The sequence below is a fragment of the Cydia splendana genome, chromosome Z, assembly GCF_910591565.1.
Source record: "Cydia splendana chromosome Z, ilCydSple1.2, whole genome shotgun sequence".
Taxonomy (NCBI): Eukaryota; Metazoa; Arthropoda; class Insecta; order Lepidoptera; family Tortricidae; genus Cydia; species Cydia splendana.
The window spans coordinates 43,467,258-43,487,940 of NC_085987.1; the positions used below are offsets into that span (position 1 = coordinate 43,467,258).

The 20,683-nt window shown below is 36.9% G+C and overlaps 1 protein-coding gene across 1 annotated transcript in view; it reads right to left on the reverse strand.

Annotated features, from left to right (window-relative positions):
* The window catches only part of LOC134804043 (P-selectin), a 136,830-nt gene that overhangs the window by 30,116 nt on the left and 86,031 nt on the right, over window positions 1-20,683 (reverse strand). Inside the window, exons 5-6 of the mRNA XM_063776921.1 lie at window positions 447-569; window positions 93-256 (exon numbers count right to left, since the gene is read on the reverse strand). Coding sequence (XP_063632991.1) covers window positions 93-256; window positions 447-569 — 287 coding nt within the window. The remainder of the gene's footprint in view (window positions 1-92; window positions 257-446; window positions 570-20,683) is intronic.

Here is a 20,683-nt window from a genome sequence, read left to right on the forward strand (position 1 = left end):
GTGTATGAGGTCCCCGCCATGCGACTGGCAGTCTTATTGCCTAGTCTAAGCTGTCTCCCCACACTGTGGCTGCCTCGCCTTGAAATTCTTACCTGGAACCCGTGTATGAGGTCCCCGCCATGCGTCTGGCACTGCCGTCTTGCCTCGTCGAAGCTGCCGCCCCGGGCCACATTGAACTCGTAGCAGTTGCGGGAGAACGCGGCCAGCTCCACGTCGTCGGGCAGGCCAACGGGCGCGCACCGGTCGTTCGAGAATTCTACAAATTAATGAAGTTGTTTAGTTTTGGTCTGAAAATTGTAGGGGACTGTAAGAAGCTGTCTCACCGATGTGAGAAAATATGAAAATAATTATTTATTATATTATCAGGTGACAACCAAAACTCACACACACACGGAGACAGCAGCTTTCGTGCATAAAGTGCGAAGCGTAATGCAGACTGAACTTACCTTCTGTGGTGAAGACTTCAACTTCGCACAGCGAGAGCGACCCCTCCACCCCCACCAGCTGTAGGAACACGTGCTGGCCGACCAGCGGGCGCGCGCAGGTGAACGTTTTCGTTACTCCTTCGTCTGAAATACAACAACCATTATTATACACTCATTATCACACAGTGTTCAGTAAATGGAAAGTAATACGAACAAACGACGGCAAATTACTATTTTTATCTTTCTACAATATATTAGGATGTGTGATTACTTATGGTGTATTTTTTTAAACTTTTGGGGTTGCCTTATGTAAGTTTTTGGTTACACACAATATTAATAATATACTTAAAGGTAACATCGTTGTTTCCATGGCCTGGGGTAAATATGCGGCGAAAATGAATGGTTTCGGAGATAAGAGTAAGATAAGGCAGCCGGTTCGCATATTAAGTAAATTTTTAGATAAATAAATAAAAATCCAATATTCCTAGTGGAAAAATAACGACATCTGCGTACGATAGAAAAAATCCGGCGTACAATGTCAAATGCAGGTTGCAGTGGGACGTTTATTTTCTTGCGTAGTTGCTTCTCAAACTGGTCTAGGCTTGTGCCATTATTACGTAAGGTTAACCTAAAAACTAAAATAGTTCTTAAGATAGTTTTAGTTTATTGTTAAGAGTCACACGAACGCGCCGCCAGAATGCCGCTTCCGTACAATGAGTTTTTCGGAACTTATGTATCAAATATCATTTGCTATTTACCACTAGCTTTTCGGTGAAGGAAAACATCGTGAGGAAACCTGCATATTACATCTGCGAAGAAATTCAAAGGAGTATGTGAAGTCCCCAATCCGCATTGGGCTAGCGTGGGGACTATAGCCCAAGCCCTCTCGCGCATGAGAGGAGGGCTGTGCCCTCTCGCGCATGAGAGGCCTCTGCCCAGCAGTGGGACGTATATACTCGTATTAGGTTGAATCATTATTTCTTTATTCATTTAATTTCTTAGAATGATTATTATTTGTATCTCTTATAAACTCACGGGTATATACATCCCGGTCATTTGATAGGCGTGCGTAGGTCCGGACACCTGCCATAACAATGTTAGTACACGTTATCGAGGCAGGTGGTGACTCGCCGCTTACTAGATGGGCCCCTGAAACTGCCGTCGTAAAGACGACCAGGGGCAACACCGGTGTGCGCGGCTCAGGGGTGTCGAGAGGTGTGCGCCGCTTTCTACCCAGCAGCTGTTACCAGCCACTGTGCCAACTCGCGTCTTATGCATCTTACACTTCCACCCCTGGAGCATATAGCTCTAGCGAGTCCTCTCTGGACGGCCAATGAAGGCAAGCCAGAGCTGAGAGTCCTGCGGGTCCCCTTGGGGTCCACTCCGACCGACGAAGACACGCCGGAGACGGAGACCCTGACCGACTTTCGGGAGCACTCGGGTCCGTGGGGTCGTTACTCCCCAACAGCTTGCCACTAGCTGCCCCGCGGGCTCATTATTATTATTATTATTTCTTTGTGTGTATTAGCTATGTCTTTTAGTAGTTTTCTTCGTGTACTTGAATTTTCATGTCAAACAGGTTATATCAGAATGTCGTATTAAAAGTAAGTTCGATTGTATTGCATGGTAGTGCTAGCGATAGCGGTACGCCAAAAAACGCTACAAATTGTGTTAAAAGCATGAAAATCGATGCGATTGAAGCACCAAAAAAAAAAATTAAAACAGGAGAGGAATTATGACGTCATCTTTTTTGTATGGGGTTTCAAGTTCAGAAACCTATCGTGTGTGGTATTAAATGAAAGGGCTTTTTGAGCCGATTCTAAAAATACCTATAACACTTTCAGTTTCACACCTTTAACACAATTTGCAGCTACTGAATTTCGGGGTGTACCGCTAACACTATGGCGGCGGCTACTCTTAAGGTACGTATGCCACGAGCGTCACATCTACTATACCTACTACATATTAAGTATTTATCCTACAATATTGTATACTATAATAACCAGACATAGAAGTTTTTGTGGTAAAAACGAGTGTATATAAGAAAATGAGACATCGATAAGTCTGTTATCGATATTATATTTATATGTCGGGAATCGTGGGCATATTATACCTACTTTCGGAAGCATACATATGATGTCTGTGGCGGTTCCTGCTTGGGTCAAATCCACTGGTTTGCTTTGGATAAGAAGTGTAGCGTACCTATGCTATGATTCTTAATCAGTCATGTCCAGTAAATACTGCGAGTTGAATAACGTGTTTCATTGAAAGCCCTCGTCAATAGTCGTCATCCACGATTGAAGGACCTGATGTGCTTCCGAATCTTCCGATAGCATGATACGCCCACGATTCCCGGCATATATTTATTTAAAATATGTAATTTCTACTGGCTGTAGGTAAGTAACCGAGAAATTTCAATAATGCGAATAAATTACAAAGCGGTACATAATTTCTTTATTACATATATTAGCACTTAAAAATTAAAACGTAAACTGTAGTATATTACAGTGCCTAAAGAATATAACACTACCAGTATATCAAAAGAGAAGAAGATATCGAACGTGTTGTGCATTTCGCGGTAGGTAGCTTCTTATATCAGTATCTTCTAATAAAATGTAATAAATATCTATGTAACGTTAAGGTAACATAGACATGTCGATATTTCGTCTAGTCAATCACTTTATTTTGCCACAAAAGCTTCTATGTCTGATAATAACAGACCAAGTCCATTCCTAAAACTCAATATTTGTAGATATGTTTTATATAGGTACGTGAGTAGAGTACAGCCTGGTAAAAATGGATTCAATAGAATTAAGTGATTGCACTCGCAAATGTGTAGGTACACTAAAATAAATGTTTGCATAACAGTAACAAATAACAAATAGTAACGAAATTGAGAATTGCGAACTACGAGTAGGTATGTTACCTGTTACAAAATCGGTTTTAGGATATTGAACAGAATTTATTTATAGCCGGTTAAACAACTATGTCAGTATATAGTTGGTCAAACCAAATGTGTCAGTAAATAAGAACAAAAAAACTATACCTACTCATCCTTTTCTTTTGGGTGCTAACTTGTGGGAAAAGTGATGAGGACTTAGGAGCGTGGAGAGTGGCGAGCCAAGCAGGTCGGTCGCCACTTAAGGACTGTCCATAAATTCCGTCATCGATTTTTGACGATTTTTCCTTTTCTTAAAAATTATACCTTGTAAGTTGTGACACAACAACTTATATGATACCTACAGGATGGAACATTTCTAGAGACTAAGTTGAAAGGATGGTGTTAACAATCTAAGTGATCTACAAATCGAGTTATTATAATCGTAAAGTTGGATTAAAAAGTAAAACAAAATCATTAAAATGAGTTATTTTACGATCAAAAACAACTCTACAAAATTATTTACATTCTAAATAGACTCATCTCATGTCTTTCATAAGATCTACTTGCTAGGGTTGAAAGATACTGATTTTTGCACTAATGTTTAACCCTTTACCTACGGGTGTCAACCAGAGTTGCCAGTAAGGCAACACCGCTGCAGTACGGGTGTCAACTATAGTTGATCGAAGTAATGGTCGTGTTCAACATTTTTTTAAAACAAAACGAGACCTTGTGGCTTGGTAATAGCGGTCACATTATGCACTGTGATTAGTATAGATACAAAGAAAAAAATATCCGAATATTTCGGTAGATGGCTCTGACATAAACATAATTTTAAAATTACCGCTTTTTTGCTGGCAACTGGAGTTGCCACCCGTACTGCAGAGGTGCTAATAATTGAATTCAATATGGCGGACAATAGTGTTGTTTTCAAACTTCATCGACTTGTTGTCGATTTGAGAGTACGGCGTGTTTGGAGTGTTATTTTTAGTGTTTTTTTACCGTTTTTGGTTAAAATATTGGAATTTAACATGTTACGAAATCATTATTAGGTACTATTGTACCTAATAATAATTTTACCATAATCATAACTTGTTAAATTTCAGTTTTACATTTACTATGTTATCGATATACCGACAAATGCGTCGATAGAGGCACATCACTATTTTCCATAAGTGGCAAATTGTTTTAGTGCAACGTTTTTTGTGATTGATATTGGCTACAAATATAATGACCACCAAAAAATACTTTGGTACCCTAAATAAAAAAATCATGCTTACCAAAAAAAATTACTGAACACCAAAAAAATAAGGCCTAAAAATACAAAAGTACCACCACTTTAATTACGACTGCACTTCAAATTGTATTCAAATACCAAATATATTGAATGATCACCAAAAATCATTAATGATCACCAAATCTTGAAGACCAAATTAATGCGATATTTTCACCTAAATAAACCACTATGATTACCAAAAAATTTATACATATTACCAAAAAGAATAGATAGTATAGAGGGGTCCTGTCATTGTAAATTTTGTAGTCACTGTAAATTTACTGCCATCTATCAACACACGACTAAAACTCAAAATGAAAACGTATAAAGTTATCAAAAAATGTATATATATGGATAAATGATTTTATAATTTTTATATCATTTTGATCCATGTTCATTCACTGATATCTATGTGTTAAAATTGTTAAATATGAAACGGTGTCGTTACGCCATCTAGCCGAGGATAGGCTAAAGGTGTGTGCGCCACCTATTCGAGAATGACTTTTACTTGAATTCCGAGGCACGTTTTTTCCTTAGACTTTATTCATCTTATACGAAGTTACATATGTCTTTGATATTACCAAATAAAGTAAACTGATGCCAAAATTACTAGCCCCTCCCGCTCAACTCCCCGTAGCCCGCACCGCATACCTACCTAACCTAATCTACTTTTCTAGTAGCATTTCGTTATGCTACTAGAAAAGTAAGTTAAACTGCTATCAGTTAAGTGGGTTAGGTTAGGTTAGCACTGCGACCCTTACAGAAACGAAATGGTACTAGAAAAGTAGGTTAGGTTAAGTTTCAACTGCTACCCATACAGATACGAAACGCTACTAGAAAAGTGGGTTAGGTTAGGTTTGAACTGCGACCCTTACAGAAAAGAAATGCTACTAGAAAAGTGGGTTAGGTTAGGTTTGAACTGCGACCCATACAGAAACGAAATGCTACTAGAAAAGTGGGTTAGGTTAGGTTTGAACTGCGACCCTTGCAGAAAAGAAATGCTACTAGAAAAGTGGGTTAGGTTAGGTTTGAACTGCGACCCTTACAGAAACAAAATGCTACTAGAAAAGTGGGTTAGGTTAGGTTAGAACTGCGACTGTTACAGAAATAAAATGCTACTAGAAAAAGGTGACGAAGTGGATTAATTAATTTAATAGGATAACGATATATTAAATGATTGCACATTTTTAATTAAAATGTGGTTACAATTTTGTGATCATTTACTATTTTTGCGTTTACAATGATTATTTTGGAGCCATTTGCTTTAAGGGGCTGGTATATGACGTTTTCGATTTAGACCTCACTTTGTAACCATAATTTGTTCAATAAATGTTTGATAATTGCATTAAATTACACGTAAATTTATTCACGAAGAAACCGTGTACCGACTCTTTATGCCATTATATTTTTAATTTGCTGTTATTCTCTACAAACCGACACTAAAAGTATCAAAAAATCAAAATATGGAGTTCCGTTTGAGACAGAAGCAAAACAATTTTGTCTTTGACAGTAATTGAATTATTGTATGATTTTGGAAGCTAGATAATTCAGCTACCAATTTATTATCGATTTATATTTTTACTCACAAAGACAACACAGAAATTCAATCTCAAATGTAAACTTTCGAACAATTTCCATACATTGACGACATCACTCAAAATTCTTCTTCAAGTCAGATGCCCGTTGGGGCTACACCGGAGCACACGTGTACTTCTTCAAATGAAAATGACAGCTTGATTTTCTTGCTTTTGACAATTATATTGACATTAAATCATATACGCACACGAGAAAGCATACCACAGTAGATAAAATGTATTTCAAAAAATAGGGTACATAAATATCAGCTCGCGTCTCATTTAAATTTCATTTGCTGTTATTTACGGGTCATTATTGTTGAAAACCGCAGTAAACTATCTTAAAATAATACGATTACAGCCGAATTTAAGTATTATCTTCCTTCAAAACTCGCTTAAAATGAAAAAAGTTTAAGAGCGCTCTTACAAGAAAAGTCGAAATAATGCAAAATTGATGATACTAGTCGACGAAATTCAGGACTTTGCGCTCATTATTAGAAACAATGAGTACTTGTTCCAGTAAAAGCGTCTTCTTATCTTTATAAATGTCGTTGTAAATATTAGAAAAAGGACTTATTAAATTAGTAATGATTTTTTTTCTGATGGTCGTTTCCGAAAAACCCCGTGAAGCACTGAATGGCGAGCTCTTATTTGGAAATGTTGAGAATTTTACTCTGCTAAACCTGGCTATTTTGTATTACTAATACCCTGTACTTTAGGCATATCAAACTATATTTTTCCTACATACCTTTGAGAAAGAGAAAATCAAAGTAAAACGAACTCGATTTTCTCTCCGAAACAAGTGTCAATTCCTACGAAAATCTACTTAATATCGAAGTCATTTTCATACTCAAGCAATCTGCAACGTTTGCTTATACTGTTGGTATACATTAGTGTTTATGAAATTCTACTATAATTTTTTGGCAATTTTTTGAAAACTACTCTATATTACCGATGACGCGCGCTGCGCCAGCTCAGTGCCGCGGCAGAGCTTGTAGAGGCAGGACGTGTGTCGGTCGGCTCCGCACATTTTCAACGGCGACGACGAGGTTTTTTATCATTGTGTGCGGCGGGCGCCGTGTAAAACGCTATACTGTGTGCGTGTAAACCGCAACGAGAGACTTTGATCCTAGCACCGTTTTTATAGTATTATAATTTATAATGGTACAGTTTAATAAACTACCGGACAGGATTAAAAATATTTGAAACGACCTGACATTCTATATGTATTTATTTGACTCAAGATAGTACTCAGGGTCTGATGATGGAGCCGGAAGGTGGGCACCGGTACCAATCAACCATGCCACTAAACCACTTTGTGTTTAGGCTCGTTTTATTCATCTCAACAAGATCTTTGACACAAGATAGTACTCAGGGTCTGATGATGGAGCCGGAAGGTGGTCACCGGTACCAATCAACCATGCAACTAAACCACTTCGTGTTTGGGCTCGTTTGATTCGGCTCAACAAGATCTTTGACTTAAGATAGTACTCAGGGTCTGATGATGGAGCCGGAAGGTGGTCACCAGTACCAATCAACAATGCAACTAAACCACTTCGTGTTTAGGCTCGTTTTATTCGTCTCAACAAGATCTTTGACTTAAGATAGTACTCAGGGTCTGATGATGGAGCCGGAAGGTGGTCACCGGTACCAATCAACCATGCAACTAAACCACTTCGTGTTTGGGCTCGTTTGATTCGTCTCAACAAGATCTTTGGCACAAGATAATACTCAGGGTCTGATGATGGAGCCGGAAGGTGGTCACCGGTACCAATCAACCATGCAACTAAACCACTTCGTGTTTAGGCTCGTTTGATTCGTCTCAACAAGATCTTTGACACAAGATAGTACTCAGGGTCTGATGATGGAGCCGGCAGGTGGTCACCGGTACCAATCAACCATGCCACTAAACCACTTCGTGTTTAGGCTCGTTTTATTCGTTTCTATAAGATCTTTGACACAAGATAGTACTCAGGGTCTGATGTTGGAGCCGGAAGGTGGTCACCGGTACCAATCAACCATGCAACTAAACCACTTCGTGTTTAGGCTCGTTTGATTCGTCTCAACAAGACCTTGGACACAAGATAGTACTCAGGATCTGATGATGGAGCTGGAAGGTGGCCACGGGTACCAGTCTACCATGTAACTGAACCACTTCGTGTTTGGGCTCGTTTGATTTGTCGCAACAAGATCTTTGACACAAGTTAGTACTCAGGGTCTGATGATGGAGCTGGACTGTGGCCACGGGTACCAGTCTACCATGTAACTGAACCACTTCGTGTTTGGGCTCATTTGATTCGTCGCAATAAGATGTTTGACACAAGATACTACTCAGGGTCTGATGATGGAGCTGATGATGATAGACAGGTACCCGTCGCCACCTTCGCGCTCCATCATCAGACCCTGAGTACTACCTTGTGTCAAAGATCTTGTTGAGATGAATAAAACGTGCCTAAACACGAAATGGTTTAGTTGCATGGTTGATTGGTACCGGTGACCACCTTCCGGCTCCAACATCAGACCCTGAGTACTATCTTGTGTCAAAGATCTTGTTGAAACGAATAAAACGAGCCTAAACACGAAGTGGTTTAGTTGCATGGTTGATTGGTACCGGTGACCACCTTCCAGCTCCATCATCAGACTCTGAGTATCACCTAGTGTCAAAGATCTTGTTGAGACGAATCAAACGATCCTAAACACGATGTGGTTTAGTTGCATGGTTGATTGGTAATGGTACCTTCCAGCTCCATCATCAGACCCTGAGTACTGTCTTGTGTCAAAGATCTTGTTGAGACGAATCAAACGAGCCCAAACACGAAGTTGTTTAGTTACATGATAGACTGGTACCCGTGGCCACCTTCCAGCTCCATCATCAGACCCTGTGTATCTTCAGTGTCAAAGATCTTGTTGAGACGAATCAAACGAGCCTAATCATGTTACTACATGGTTGATTGGTATCCGTGACCACCTTAATCATCATCAGATCCTCAGTACCAGTTCGTTTTTAAACCCTCGTTGATACAAACTTTACAACCTATAGGTACCAAATGCAATGACGAAACATGTAAATGAGCGAGTAGGTACCTATAATTTCTTTCGAGTAATATACCTTCATAAGTACAAGTATGGGGCTATTCATAAATTACGTCGTTTCAAATGGGAGGAGTGGGGGGGGGGGGGGTCTGGACATCGGATGATGGTAACATGACGTAGGAGGAAACAGATTCATCCGAAGCTTGATTTTTGGATGATTTGAGGGGTGGGGGGGGGTCAAAAATCGTCAAAAATAGATGACGTAATTTATGAACAGCCCCTATGTACATTTGCACTGCATTTAGTATTTTCGTACTTACCAAATAACAGTTTTAGAACTTTAAAAGTTAAGTACAGTTAGTGTTGTTATGGTTGATTTCAATATGCTTCGCGAAGGATCAAGAATGTTTAATCCATCATTGTAGTGCGAGTGTGGTAGAAGGGATCGGCGTACTGAGCTCGCACGGCCTGCCGCAGCGCGTAAAATACCTAAACTCGCTCAACGCCGAAATGTAATAGCGCTCTTAAAGACTCATCTTCACTGATTGGGATCAATTTTTATTATGCTGGTATCATTTTGCGTCATTTTAAAAACGTATTTGACTTCTGTATGTCAATGAATTTTGATGACAACTGTAATCTTGTATTATATTATAGAACTTTTATATTAAAATATTGCCTATTAACAGGAAGAGTTATGTAATTCGTATAAGTAATACCTGAAAGTCTTGTAACTAAATCTGTAATACCATGGATTGCGACGAATAAATTATTATGATTATGCCGTTCGTTCCGTCTATATGTATAATGCGTGTACGTGCTGTTCTCTGAAAATCTTCAAGAAAAAATAAAGGCTAGACCAGCACTAAGTACTAGCAAGTTTTTGCGGCTTTGGAGACCGAGATGAAGCTTACAGGCCAATAGCGTTGTGGCCTGGTTATTGTTATGTATACCTATGTATCGAATGTTTTATAAATTTACTATAAAAAGCAATGTTTTATTTCGATTAGGTCTACATTTTGTGCATATTGCATATCTGAAGTATTTTCGTACTAAACTTGAAACTTTCGTTGAAACTAAATAAAATAATTATTCCAAATGTACAGTCACCTGCAATTTATGTTACACAACGAAGGCCGCAAAAATATCTGACACGATCTTATTTGTAGAACCATAAGAGCATGTCACATATTTTTGCGACCTTCGAAGAGTAGGTACCGTCATTACTCATTATCATCAACTTTGCCCGCTTTTTTTTTTAAACACGAATTTCTCAAAAAAAATCACATCATATGACTTTTTTTTGCTCAGCACGTCCATTGTGATCAAACGCATCAGTTTATGTGAAGAAAACATTTTTTTTATCGTGTTTTTACCCATTTTTTTGCGTTTTAGAGGGCGGGCAAATAAAAAAATATCCGGGGTTTTCGCCAACATTGCCCACGTCAATTTGGTATTCAAATACAGCTCGTATATATGATGATGATGTCTAAGGATCACTTAAAGGTTTTGGGCAATCCTACCATTCCCTGTTAATAACTTAGCGATAAGTGTAAAAACTTTTAAATAAATTTGCTGGGCAATGTTGCCTACCCGTTTTTGCCCATTTCCAAATAAGGCTCGCCTAAGCATTTTACAAAGGCTAGGGTTGTCACTTTTGAGAAAATCTGTTACAATAGTTTAATGACCAAAAATATGATTTTTGTTGTGTTTTCATTCGTTAACGGGATAAAACATCTAAATAAAGGATAATAAGACAAATTTAATACAGTATATATTTATAAACTTATTTTAGTATACAAACATAACCTTCTTTTACTTGCGAAGTTGGGTAAATTAGATGAAAGTGACAACCCTAATCCGTTTTTGGTGGTGGGCAATGTTGGTATAGCTGCCAAATTACCGGATTACTTTGCCCACCGCTAAAACTTTTGTGTATTTAGGCCTTATTAGTTTAAATCTCAATAGACATAATCTATGCTTCATGTGTTATAACTGAAACCCGGAAATATTTGTCAAAGGGTTCTCAATTTTTTCTACTTGCATTCATTATTTATCAATTTTTTGCCCGCCGAAATATACCCTATATTAGACAACTCGCTCAAACTCAAAATTCCCAAGTCAAGTTATGCACAAGTTTGGCATATACTTTGTCAGAAATATAACCAATTTTCTACTAAAAACAGCAGGGTGGCCATAACTATTATCAATTTTTCTACATTAACGAATTTGTTTAAAATTGTCGTTTTGGGCAAAGTTTCCCTGGAGGCAAAGTTGGCGCTAATGACGTAACATATTATTGCAGGTGACTGTACATAAATGTTTCGGTGACTTTGAGATTATTTTCCAGGTTAGTTTACTAACAATCAAGTTATGCAGATACCGATTTCGTGAACGTATAAGTAGTAAGGTACCGCTATTGTTTAGCGATACCGATTATTTTTGAAGGTAAAACTATACCGGTTGAAATATAAAGATATTAAAATTACAGCAGGGACAATCATTTTTTATAGGTGTACCTAAACCATCATTGGCCGAGCGTTAGCAAAGGTCTCCGTTTCAGCTTGGGCAAAAATGCTTTTGTATGTTCTCCTTTGCAGATCACATTTCTCAACTGATTCTCGTGAAAATTTGTAAGCAGGTTCGATAGAACTATTCTGTTTCGCTTTATCCGCCAAAATGGAATTGCCACCCTGCTGAAACTTTATTTATTTAAATTCCTATTGAATGGATTTTGCACCTTATGAAAAACCGTATAGAGTAGTAAATAACATTTTACATCTGACTTAATGACATCTTGTTTTATTCGCTTTAATTGTACAAAACGCGTATCTCGACAAAGCAATAGTAGGTAGTAAAACAGTCAACAATCAAATGAATTAAATAGGTACGTCACGTGTGACATGAACAGACAAGGAAAGCAAGATTAAATGCATTGTTTCTCTTTCATCTTTAAATGGAATGCTTTTACCCTCAAAGGAGGCTAGTGGTCAATACTAAACTAAAAGTCCAATCTTAAAAAAACATGATGGGTCACTGACCTGTCCCAGTAAAGTGAGGTAGTGTGCGCGTGAAGTGCGCTTGTGTGTGAAATGGGGTAAATTGACAGAATCTGATATTTTACCCACCGCTACCGTCGCCTTAAAGGTTCTCTTAAAAGTCAACGGATATATCGTGTGCGCGTCGGAAGTTATTCAAGGTCAAAGGTCTTAATAATCGGTTTTTCGAGGATATCAAAATTTCTCTAGCTCCAGTGATGTTTACATGGCCTTAGGTAAGAATTGTAGAGCATAAATAGGCCTCCTTTCGAAATAATGAAGTCGGTTTTAATAAGGCGGCAATTTTAAAAAGTGTATGCACGAGAATTGACTCCTCACAGAAAATTTTAATTTCGCGCCTTTTTAGGGTTTCGTAGTCACCTAGAAACAATTATAGTTTCGCTAAGTTCGTCTGTCTGTCCGTGGCTTTGCTCCTTGATCGTTAGTGCTAGAAATTAAGTTGCAATTTGGCATGGATATGTATGCATTGCGATAGAACGGTAAAATATAAACTATTAAAAAAAATAAGGTAGGTACCTCCCGAACAAAATGTTTTATTTTTATTTTTTGCTTTTACCCAATAGTGTAGGATATCGTTGGATAAGTCTTCTAAAAAAATCGTGAATCATAAGCTTAATAAATACTTTCAATGAAAACTATAGCAAATATGATCGGTCCAGTCGTTTTTGAGTTATTGCAATAAATCTTCTCTTCTTAGTAAAAATACGTACAAAGCGCTGCAAACGTACTCCCTCGTGCTTGTAATGTACATGATACTTACTAATAGCCCCCGTTTGGCCTATTTTGACAGAATGGTAACTACGAAACTCTACACTGAGCATGGCCCGACATGCTCTTGAAGTTTTGACCGATTTTTCTACTTGACAAATTTGGTGTGTTTTAGTATATTTTATGCTGGATTACATAAAAACTGTGTTGGTATAATGTTTTGACTCACGATAGCAAAATTCAATTCTGTTATCACGGCATATGTATTATCAAAACCAATTAAAATTCTAATTAGTGATTAAATTTCAGGGTATTCAATTTCATCCAATGACATCGAAGTTAATTACTATTTTAATGCATGGATGGATGCGTTGCTAACTTGACATTCATGTAACGAATTTGCCAGTTGATATTTCAAGATGGCGACCACAGTTTTGTGGTTAATTCCTCTGGCTTTTAGAATTGTTATTAGTGTAAATGTTGGTAAGTATAACCACTCTTATTAACTATAATGATCTCTTCATACCCGACACATAATATTCGTCTTATAACAGCAATGAATGCGCAAAAAAAACGTATTTAGGTATGTGCGGTTTTATGGTTTTCGTTTTTTATATTGGATATTTTAAATTAATCCTAATAATACTTACTTCACTTAAAAGGAGGCACCAGCGCAGATACTGTAACTTGTAATACTTGTAATACTGAATAAAATATTTTTATTTTATTTAAATGTAGGTATATTTTTTTATTCTCGAATATGACTTACCACGTTTAGTCCATATTTGTCCTCGTCACACAATGTTTTCCGAATTTCATGTCTGAACATGAAATTCAAGCACTATTTAATTACTAATTAGGACTGATCCTACTTACCTAATTACGTAGATTTTAATTTCAATTCACGTCGCGGTTTAAATATTAATAATACCTATATATATAGTTTTCGGTTGAATACATCTCGTTTTTAGGGTTCCGTACCCAAAGGGTAAAACGGGACCCTATTACTAAGACTTCGCTGTCCGTCCGTCCGTCCGTCCGTCCGTCCGTCCGTCCGTCCTTCCGTCCGACCGTCCGTCCGTCCGTCCATCCGTCCGTCTGTCTGTCACCAGGCTGTATCTCACGAACCGTGATACTAAAAACAGAATAAAATAAAGATTTAAATGGGGCTCCCATACAACAAACGTGATTTTTGACCAAAGTTAAGCAACGTCGGGAGTGGTCAGTACTTGGATGGGTGACCGTTTTTTTTTTCGTTTTTTTTTATTATTTATTTTGATTTATTTACATCGATACAGCTTGAATAAAGAATAACGATCGTAAGCGACATCAGTAGGAAAGTAGTCGATTCAGCCAGGGTTGCGTACTCCAATTTTTTTTTACCCCTAGAGCTCAACTTAAAAACCCCTAAAACTGTACCATTGTTTTGGAAAACCCACTAAATAAAAAATAAAAGAAAGTATACGTTTAATTAATTATTTATTACACATACAAGACATACACATATGTATTTTTGAAGTGAAAACTTCTTTAGCGGCGCTGTGCACTTTTTGAGGTGGGGAAAAAATGTTAAACTCGAGACAGCGTAAGGCGTAACGCGTAACCCCTGCTATTTCGTTTGTATTCACCAAAGAACTTTAGTCATAACGTATCATAATCAGGTCAATTATTTAAAACTGGACTTTTATATTAAGCAATAAAGCTCAATGTTCTAATCTTGTACGGGCTGAAATACGAGGATCTCACAATTACATTCTAACTTTATATCACTCCCAATATAATTCAATAAAGCTACATCTTGATGAAATCTCTAATAAAAGTGAACTCTAGTACTGGTGAATAAAACTCAAAATATCATGACCAAATATAGCTGGTCAAGCAAATCTTGTCAGTAAAAAAAGGCGCGAAATTCAAATTTTCTATGGGACGATATCCCTTCGCGCCTATGTTTTTCAAATTTGCCGCCTTTTTCTACTGACAAGATCTGCTTAACCAGCTATATTTAGATGCGAGGTCTGCAAGGTGACTTTACAATTTCTATTTGAATTTTAAACAATTAACGCTACAAATTTAAGCTCACTGGCCAGCAATTTCGGAACTAAAGTTTTTCAATAGAAAAGAGGATGGGTCAATTATACATAGTGCTGCAGACATTTTGGACTAGTCAGTGAGTTTTCACTTCTGTCGGCACTCCCGGAGTGCAACCCGCTGTTTTTTTATTACAATTTTATTTATTCTTTATTTATCTATTATACATTTTCCAGAATTTCGTACATTAAAACACGTTTTAAAATATCACGGCCGCAAAAATATCTGACACGATCTTATTTGTAGAACCATAAGACCATGTCACATATTTTTGCGGTCTTCGAAGAGTAGGTACCGTCATTATCACCAACTTTGCCCGCTTTTTTTAAAACGAATTTCTCAAATAACTTCACATCATATGACTTTTTTTGCTCAGCACGTCCATTGTGATCAAACGCATCAGTTTATTTGAAAAAAAAATATTTTTTATCGTGTTTTTACCCATTTTTTTGCGTCTTAGAGGGCGGGCAAAGATATCCGGGGTTTTTGCCAACATTGCCCACGTCAATTTGGTATTCAAATACAGCTCGTATGATGATGATGTCTAAGGATCACTTAAAGGTTTTGGGCAATCCTACCATTCCCTGTTAATAACTTAGCACATAAGTGTAAAAACTTTTAAATAAATTTGCTGGGCAATGTTGCCTACCCGTTTTTGCCCATTTCCAAATAAGGCTCGCCTAAGCATTTTACAAAGGCTAGGGTTGTCACTTTTGAGAAAATCTGTTACAATAGTTTAATAATATGATTTTTGTTGTGTTTTTCATTCGTTAACGGGATAAAACATCTAAAGAAAGGATAATAAGACAAATAAATACAGTATATATTTATAAACTTATTTTAGTGTACAAACATAACCTTCTTTTACTTGCGAAGTTGGGTAAATTAGATGAAAGTGACAACCCTAATCCGTTTTTGGTGGTGGGCAATGTTGGTATGGATGCCAAATTACCGGATTACTTTGCCCACCGCTAAAACTTTTGTGTATTTAGGCCTTTTTAGTTTAAATCTCAATAGACATAATCTATGCTTCATGTGTTATAACTCAAACCCGGAAATATTTGTCAAAGGGTTCTCAATTTTTTCTACTTGCATTCATTATTTATAAATTTTTTGCCCGCCGAAATATACCCTATATTAGGCAACTCGCTCAAACTCAAAATTCCCAAGTCAAGTTATGCACAAGTTTGGTATATAGTTTTGTCAGAAATATAACCTATTTTCTACTAAAAATAGCAGGGTGGCCATAACTATTATAATTTTTTCTACATTAACGAATTTGTTTAAAATTGTCGTTTTGGGCAAAGTTGGCGCTAATGACGTAACATATTATTGCAGGTGACTGTACATAAATGTTTCGGTGATTTTGAGATTATTTTCCAGGTTAGTTTACTAACAATCAAGTTATGCAGATACCGATTTCGTGAACGTATATATAAGTAGTTTAGTACCGCTATTGTTTAGCGATACCGATTATTTTTGAAGGTAAAACTGTACCGGTTGAAATATAAAGATATTAAAATTACAGCAGGGACAACCATTTTTTATAGGTGTACCTAAACCATCATTGGCCGAGCCTTAGTAAAAGTCTCCGTTTCAGCTTGGGCAAAAATGCTTTTGTATGTTCTCCTTTGCAGATCACATTTCTCAACTGATTCTCGTGAAAATTTGTAAGCAGGTTCGATAGAACTATTCTGTTTCGCTTTATCCGCCAAAGTGGAATTGCCACCCTGCTGAAACTTTATTTATTTAAATTCCTATTGAATGGATTATGCACCTTATGAAAAACCGTATAGAGTAGTAAATAACATTTTACATCTGACTTAATGACATCTTGTTTTATTCGCTTTAATTGTACAAAACGCGTATCTCCTCAAAGCAATATTAGGTAATAAAACAGTCAACAATCAAATGAATTAATTAGGTACGTCACGTGTGACATGAACAGACAAGGAAAGCAAGATTAAATGCATTGTTTCTCTTTCATCTTTCAACGGAACGCTTTTACCCTCAAAGGAGGCTAGTGGTCAATACTAAACTAAAAGTCCAATCTTAAAAAAACGTGATGGGTCACTGACCTGTCCCAGTAAAGTGAGGTAGTGTGCGTGAAGTGCGCTTGTGTGTGAAATGGGGTAAATTGACAGAATCTGAAATTTTACCCACCGCTACCGTCGCCTTAATAGGATAGCAAGATTTAAAAATTTGGTTATCATTTTACATTAAAATGGAGTTCTAATTTTGGTGGTTATTTACTATTTTTGGGTTTACAATGATTATTTTGGTGTCATTTTCTTTAATAGGATAGCAAGATGTAAAAATTTGGTTATCATTTCACATTAAAATGGGGATTGAAATTTGGTAATCATGGACTATTTTTGGGTTAATAATGATTATTTTGGTGTCATTTCCTTTAAAAGGATAGTAAAATGTAATAAAATTGGTAATCATTTCACATTAAAATGGTGTTATAATTTTGGTGATCATTCATGATTTTAGGGTGGTAAAATAGATTTTTTTGGTATTAAATTTTATTAAATCTGGTGATCAGTTAAATAGCAGCCATTGATATTTATGGATTATTTTCATAATTATCATTATTTAAGTGTTTATTTGTGTTAAGTATATTATAAACTAATGTTCTTAAACGTAAACTTGTGAAATCCGCGAGTAGTAACTTAAAAATCTTCAATTTCTTAGTGACTGGTATATTGCTTGATAGCAGAAAAAATTGTGAATATTATTACTCCAAGTGATTATTTATTGATTACACACATTATACTTATTGTGTGTGTGAAGTTTCAAGTGTGTAGCTGTAATACTTCAAAAGTTACAAGTAAGTGAAATTATGCCTAACCGCTGACTCTCGCCAAAACATGCCCGTATTGGGCGGTGACGGAGCGATTTAATAGCCCGTAGGAAAAGGGTTAACAAAGTACCTATATCTCAAAAACGGTTAGAAATATTAACGTGATTAGTGAAAAATAAAGCACGTAGCCTTAACAATTTCCCGTTTGCATAAAAGTCCCTCATTCTGTTCCACCCGATATTCGCTAAGTACTACGTGCACGACTGTCACGCAACCTAGCATCCGCAAAACTAGGGGAAAACGTCAATTCACTACATCTTATAAAACAACTCCAAGACTGAAAAACTACTGAACGGATTTTCATACGGTTTATACCTATCAATAGAGTGATTCTTGAGGAAGGCTTAGGTGTATAAATTGCTAAGGTTTTGTGTAAATTGGATGTAATATGACGATGTTTGTTAATGATATCGGAAAAAATCACGCTGTCTAGGAGCTTTAATCGAAAACGCTGCTTAATCAGTTTGAGTTACCTACAACAATAACACAATGTATGGTGGGGTTGTCTCTCTTTCATCGGTCTACAAAAAAATCAATTTTTTAAGTATACGTTACTATACCCATTCTTATCTTCTACAAAAAGATTTGATAATATGTGTTTTTTGCAAGCTATTTACACGGATACAGTATTAACTAATAATTATCAAATTAAATACGTTAGTTATATTAAGTATTACATACAGATTACAATGGTCCCTTATACCATACAATTTAAATGAATATTTCAGGATTAATCGTAAATTAAAGTTCCATTTCCATATATCTTGTATAAGATTTTTTTATTCGTGACGATCACAAAACATGTACGAACATGTACAGACAACAACAGCAAGAAAGGAAGGAAACAATAAGTGTGCATCACGAACGAAGATTAGACCAAGAAAAGTCTGCAGTGATTTTGATAGCCCACGCAGTGCAAGTGTTATTTTTAACGTCAAACTTCTATGAAATTATTACGTATAAATAACACTTGCACTAGGTGGGCTGTCAAAATTGCTGCAGACTTTTCTTGGTCTAACTCTAACGAAGTGACAGCAGCATCGATGTGTTCCACTGTGCTAATGGGAAATTGCAATCAAAGCGAAATTCCAGGTAATCCTTAAGGGGCCCACTGATTAACAGTCCGCCGGACGGTATCGGCCTGTCAGTTAGAACAAAATTTTGACAGTTCCGAACAACTGACAGGCCGATACCGTCCGGCGGACTGTTAATCAGTGGGCCCCTTTATACAAAGTCATTTTAGTTCGACATCGACTAGTGTAAGCAAAACCAATATTGAACTGCAGTTACTGGAAACTGCCAGAGCCAGGGCCGGTAATAAACAGCAGTTGCAAAAGTCTTGTTTACATTATTTATTCGCATGTATAGGTAGAATTGAAACGAATAGTTTGGAGAAATGTTTTGCATCTGTCATTTTTATTCGCAGAAATATATCTTAATGAAAAGGAATTCTATATAAATTACTAAATAAAATTTCTATTCTCGAGACGACTTCGCCATTTTGAAGTTCAACCGACATCCCTCTCTAGGTACCACAATGATTTGGTGCCGGACTACCATTTTCTTCAGATGTCAACTCGGGGCCACGTTTTTTTCTTAGATTTTTCCTTGGATTTAAAATATGATACACGTCATACACACCAAGCGGTATTTCTTGTGCTTAAGTGTCTAATTATATTCAGCATTAGACCTCTAGCTGTTCTGCAAATACCTCTCAATTAATCGCTCAAATAGCAATTTAATGTTAATTCCTCGCATACAATTTTTCCGACCAGTTTATAACAATGTAAAAAACAGGCGGTAATAATGCATAAATTATATAACCGTTGCCCACAAAGCAAAACATTTTACATAATTCGTACTGCACAGTCAAAATATAGGTGCAGTATTTGATGTCGACGGTTACTTAAGCGCAAAAGTCCCCGAGTATGACGACTGAAGTAAACGGCGCTGTATACTGTACCTATACGATAAGACACCATATATTTAATACGTCAAATATTTGATAAACGGAGCTACAGCATAATGCACGAAGCCGTAGAGGCATTTCAGCAAAGTGTCGGGTACGGGACGCTATTTTTATTACACTTCTGATAAAGTTAAGAAGCCGATATTTTACGTGATAACGTTTGGTAACTTAGCTATAAATTTAACGTAAATAACTTAGCTTTAAATTATGTACAATACAGTTTTCTGCAGGTTATTAAGGACGCTGCTATAATACGCGTCGTGACGCGTATAACGGGACGTGTCCCGTCCCTGCCAAAGTAGTCCTTTTTGTGGAATGTCTCCTTACAGGGACATCTGCATTAGCTTAGCTGTCAAATTCGAAGCACAGACTTAACTTTACACATAATACTACGATCAATGAATTTTTGCTACTAGTTAACATTCTGGTTTTATTTTAATATTTTATCTGCGACTTAGCTACGCGTTACAGGCGCTGGTTAAATAGTCCAAGAGCTGTTGCGAAATAACCTATAAGATACACCGTAACAGGCTCCAGTGGACTTGACTGGATTTAATGATATGACAGCTCTCAAATTATTACTCTCTTGATAAAGTAATTGAACCGTAAAATCAGGTAACTATAAAGACCGTATCGTTAATTATAGGGACAACTTTACTTAGCCGTTTTTTTGGTATTATATTTTTATTTCAAAATTACGCATGTGTTTAATTAGTGCTTTAAATAAGGAACACATTTCGTCCTGGGACCTCGACGTAAAGCATATGGTTTGGACAAAATTTACCCAATCCTCTCGAGTAACAATTA